Source organism: Sarcophilus harrisii, chromosome 6 (assembly GCF_902635505.1).
Source record: "Sarcophilus harrisii chromosome 6, mSarHar1.11, whole genome shotgun sequence".
NCBI lineage: Eukaryota > Metazoa > Chordata > Mammalia > Dasyuromorphia > Dasyuridae > Sarcophilus > Sarcophilus harrisii.
In genome coordinates, this window is record NC_045431.1 from 251,099,644 (window position 1) to 251,105,191 (window position 5,548).

The 5,548-nt window shown below is 30.4% G+C and overlaps 1 protein-coding gene across 1 annotated transcript; it reads right to left on the reverse strand.

The window, feature by feature from the left end:
- Positions 1-643: 643 nt before the first annotated feature.
- On the reverse strand, positions 644-1,837 carry LOC100931614 (olfactory receptor 10AG1-like). Its single transcript, XM_003774334.2, has one exon. It carries the CDS (start codon positions 1,587-1,589, stop codon positions 666-668), a length of 924 nt encoding a protein of 307 aa, XP_003774382.2. The 5' UTR covers positions 1,590-1,837; the 3' UTR covers positions 644-665.
- Between the last annotated feature and the right edge of the window lie 3,711 nt (positions 1,838-5,548).

Sequence of the window (5,548 nt, forward strand, 5' to 3'; positions counted from 1 at the left end):
TTTCAATGATCTTGTGATGAAGAGAGCCTTCTACACGCAGGGAGAGAACTGTGGGAACTGAGTGTGGATCACAACATAGCATTTTCTGTCTTTTTGTTGTTTGCTTGCATTTTGTTTTCTTTCTCATTTTCCCCCTCTTTGATCTGATTCTCTTGTTCATCATAATTATGATATATATGTATACATATATTAAATTTAACATATATTTTTAACATGTTTAACATATATTGGAATATTTTCCATGTAGGGGAGGGTTGGAGGGAAGAAAGGGAAAATTTGGAACGCAAGGTTTTGTAAGTGTTGATGTTGGAAAATTATCCATGAATATATATTCAAAATAAAATGCTTTAATAAAAAAGAAGTAAGTTTGACTTTTCTAGGACAACAAGACAAAATATACTCAGGTTACACGATGTTTCTGTAGAAAGCAGCCACTATTTGAGATAAAGGACACTCATCAACCCAGTCGAGGAATAGAGAAATAAATTAGACATCATAGAAAGCAGTGTATATCTTTAAGTATAATCTATTATACATTTTTAATATATCATAGAAAATTTATGAAAAGGAAAAATCTATTTCTTAGCTTCAATGTGACAAAAGGAAAGGAAAACTATTTTAATTATTTATTTTTTTAGATTTGACCATTTAATTAATGCATCAAATCATTTTGGAAGGAATTTTCTCAGTGCAATAATTACATCCTTATTCCTCAGGCTGTATATTATGGGGTTTAACACTGGAGTTACAATAGTATAGAAAAGAGCAAATATCTTGTCTGATTTAGCCGAATGACTGGATTTGGGTCGCAAATACATAATACTAGCAGACCCATAGAATAAACATACAACCATGAGATGAGAAGAACAAGTAGAAAAGGCTTTGGATTTCCCAGAAGTCGATGGTAGCTTCAGGATGGTGGTTATGATTCTGAAATAGGATATGAGTATTAACAGAAAGGGAATTATGACAAAAAAGAAAGTATTAACATGGACAGCGATTTCTCTCTGATATGTGTCCCCAAAGGCAACCTCCAGCAGTGGTGAAGCATCACAAAAAATATGATTGAGTTTGTTAGTACCACAAAAGTTCAGAGAGAAAATATAATATGTGACACCTATCTGAGCTGGTATCGCTGTGATCCAGGAGGCAATCACCATTTGGACACATGTCCAGTGATTCATGATGAGAGGATAGTAAAGAGGCTTACAGATGGCTACATATCTGTCATAAGCCATCACAGCCAGGAATAAGCACTCTGCAATTCCTAGAACATAAAGGGAGCAAGTCTGTATAGCACAGGACAGGAATGAGATGTTTCCCTTCTGAGTCCAAATATCTCTTAGTATTCTAGGGAGAGTGACTGATGTGTAACAGATTTCTAACAAAGAAAAATTTCCAAGGAAAAAGTACATGGGGGTTTGAAGAGCAGGACTTGTCTTAGTTATAACAATGAGCAGGCCATTTCCTATAAGTATATTAATATAGATGATTAAGAAAATTCCAAATAGAAGACTTCGGAGGTTGGGAAGGTCAGAAAATCCCAGGAGAATGAATTCCACCACGAATGTAATGTTGCTTCTTTCCATTTGCTCAATTTCTAAGGGCTGTAGAAATATTGAATTCAAAATGAGCAAATAACTTTCTTTCCCTAGGTCTCAGTTTCTAACTTAGAAATATAGAAAGGAAGATGGACAGAAAGTCTTGTTTAAATGACCTGTTATAACACTGGTAACCTTTGTAATTTATATTATCTTCCTATATATACTCAGCATTTATTATTCTATTCTACAAAAGTCACTTCCAACCATTAACATTCTATATTTTCTTTTAGAAAGTGAATATAACAAATGAATTTAGGTACATTATGTACTATATGTCTGACAACATACCAATGTTCTAAAACTATCTTTCTTGATTATTAGAGTAAAAATATAGACGTTTAGAAATATCCAATAACTTCTTTGAAATTACCCTAACTTTCATATCTACTTTCTTTATCACTATTTTACCATTAACATTTTGATTTCTCAAGGGTTCTCCTGATACCAGAAGCCATGGCTTTACTAAAGATATGAATTCTATGGAACTGGATAAATTTTTAATTTTCAACAGTCTCCAACAGCCTTAAGAGATTTGTTTTGTTAGTTTTTTAAAACTTTGTTCATGATTTTTTCCTATCTCTGGAAAAAAATTTTTCCTACTCATTTCTCATCAGAATGTTTCCATTTTCTCAAGACCTATCTCATCTTTACTTGATCACATTAACTAGAAGACATTTGTCCCCTCATGGAATTACTTGATCATGAAAATTAAACCATGAATTTCTAATTAGCATTTATGGACTTTTTCCTATATTTTCATATATGTATTCCATTTTGGTTCTGAAATGCTAAGTTTTCAGATGATTTACATGGTGCTAAGTGAAATGAGAAGAACCAAGATAATATTGTATATAATAACAATAAGAATATGTGATGATAATCTGTTGGACTTGATTCTTTTCAATAATTAGGTGATTCAAAGCAATTCCAATAGATTAATAATTAAAATGCCATCCACATCCAGAGAGAGAACAGTGAAGACTCCGTGTGGATCAAAACATAGATTTTCACCTTTTTGGTTATTTTGATTATTTGTTTTCTTGTTTATTTTTCCTCTCTAATCTTTTTTTTGTTTGTTTTTTGCCATTTTGATCTGATCTTTTTTTGCTTGCCATGACAAATATGGAAATATGTTTACAAGAGTTTTACAATTTAATCTATATTAGATTACTTTCTGCCTCAGAAAAGGGAAGGAGGGATGATAGGGAGAAATATCTGGTACATAGATTTCTAATATTAATATTGAAAAGAATCTATGCATGTATTTGGAAAAATAGAATACCATCAAAACATTAAAATTAAAAAAAATATATTCTAAGGTTTTTTTGACAACAAGGGTCTTGTCTTATATCTCCATGTATGCTGAACAATAACAAATAACAAAAAAATACTTGTTCAATATGTGGATTACTATTGTGATATTAGTTCAGGAATATTTCCTACTCCCAAATGCCTTGTTTATGAATAATGTTTAAAATACCATCTTTAGAAATTTTGTCATCTGTGATAATGGATGAATAATATTAAATTAAGTTTTTCTTATTTCAAACTTTAATTTCAACTCTTATTCTATTCATTCCCTATGCTATAGCTATCAAATTATTAAAAAACAATTATACATAAAATATTATTGTGTATCTATGCAAATATAAACATATACCTATATATATGCGCTTGTTTACCTACACAGATACATATGTGCACAGATACATATATACTCACATATATATTGTACAAATATATATATATATATATACAGAGAGAGAGAGAGAGACATATATAAACAGATATAGCCACACAAAGAAACATATACACATTATATTGAGTTTTCAGCTAAAACATGCATCTCGTAAATCTATTCCATGCAGGAAATGTCAAATCATGTAGTAGCTCAAGGTTTTTGAAGGCACATATAGATGCAGAAATTGATATATTTAAAGCATAATGATAAAAGAACCAAAAATATTGTATTTTCTTTTAATTTAATAAAGATCTATTCTGATCCCTAAATATGATATCTCTCTAGCCCTTTTAGTTCTTCAATTGTGGTCATTTGGGAACACATTCAATCTGTACTCATAGAATTCATATTGAAGTCTCTCTTTTAGTGCTTATTAGTTGCTGTCTTGAATAAGTGATTTAATTTATTGTGCCATGGCTTCCTCATCTATAGTATAAAAGGATCACAGTAGTTCTGAGATCTTTTACAAATCAATGTTTATGATTCTGTAATCAGGGAATATGTCAATATCACTTAATTTTTAAATATCACTCATTTCCAACCTATATTTCTGAACATTAGAAAACATGAAACAATATTTAGTTTTACTCTATAAGGCAGATTGATGGGATTTCACTTAGAGAACTGACTAGAAGATAAATTAGATAAGTAAAATGCATTTGCTTTTTCATCTATGAAAAGGAAAGCAAATTTCTACTTACACCTGCCTTTTGTTAGAATGATTATTTTAAATTGGGAATTCAAAAAAACTGAAAATTGTTCAAGTTCAATTTAAGACATCAGTGTCAGCATCATTATTCATTCATTGTCATTTTACATGGAATTATTTCCTAGAGAAGTCACAATTCTATTGATAACTTTAAGTCATCAATGTTCTATGGATATTTGTATAAGCAAAAAAATGGGTTTTAAAGTATTATGATGCCAACTTATTATCTATAGGCTCACACAAAACAGCTTTGGGAAAATCTGATGACAAAAAAGTCATTTTATTAGGAAATTGCTCCAACTTCTTTTGGTTGACTTCTGTATCTTAAAATCTTTTATTTAACGTAGATTTGAAAGAAAAATATTTAGTGTGGAAAAAGCAATTTATTCTTAATTTTAATAGTTAAGTACTTAGAACTTTTAAGACTTCTATAACTTTTTCTATGAAACATTATATAAAGAAAATGGTAGGTAAAAATTTTGCCTGAATTAGTGCACCAATTTGAGTTACTTTATTTGGTCACGTCCTAAGCATAATTTCATTCTATATTTTCAGCATATAGTTTTATCATTTATTGGCTAATAAAAGGGAGTAGGATTTGGATGTAAAATTGTATCCAACAATTTGTCAAATATTCTTTGCTATTGTTCAAACATTAGTGTCATGCCTGATTTTTTGTTAACCATTTGGAAGTTCTCAAGGCAAAGACATTGGAGTGGTCTGACATTTCCTTTTTTAATGCCTTTTTAAAAGTGAAGAAATGGTGACAAAAAGGGTTAAGTAACTTCTGTAAGGTCACAAACACATTTAAACTCAGAAAGAGGCTGTCATTGCACCACATATCTACCCAAATCCATTTACTTTAAATTGTTACAAGCATATATTATAATGTTTGTTGTCCACCTTCATTACTAAGGCTGAACAGCATTGATTGGTAAGCTATAGCTACTTAAGGAAATTGTTTGCACAATGTCTATTGATAATTATCTGGTGCCAAATTTCCTCTCTTCCCATGTGTAGAGAAATATAGATTAATTCATCAATTTCAAAGAACATATGTTAAAATTGCAATTTGGACTAAATTCTCATTAATCTATATTTAGGGAAAAGCTACTCCATTCTAGCTATGTGACCACATGGAAAAAGCAAAAACAAACAAAAGATATAAACATATGAATAAAGTCAAAACTCAACTTAAAGACTTTGGTCACTCTAATAGTGACCTACCTTAAATAAACATCAAATTACTAAGAATTCCTCCTTGAGTATATATCTTTCTTTCTGATTTTCTTCACTAAACCATATCTCTTCTCTAAAAAGAATAGGAAGAGTGCCCTTTTTTTGGTCCATTGTATTATTATTATTTTTTTTTTACATCGATGTAACTTCTTTTCCCAAGATCTAGTTGTTGGCCACTCTATAAACTAACACCTCCCAACACACACACACACACACACACACACACACACACACAATCACATCAGAGTATATCTC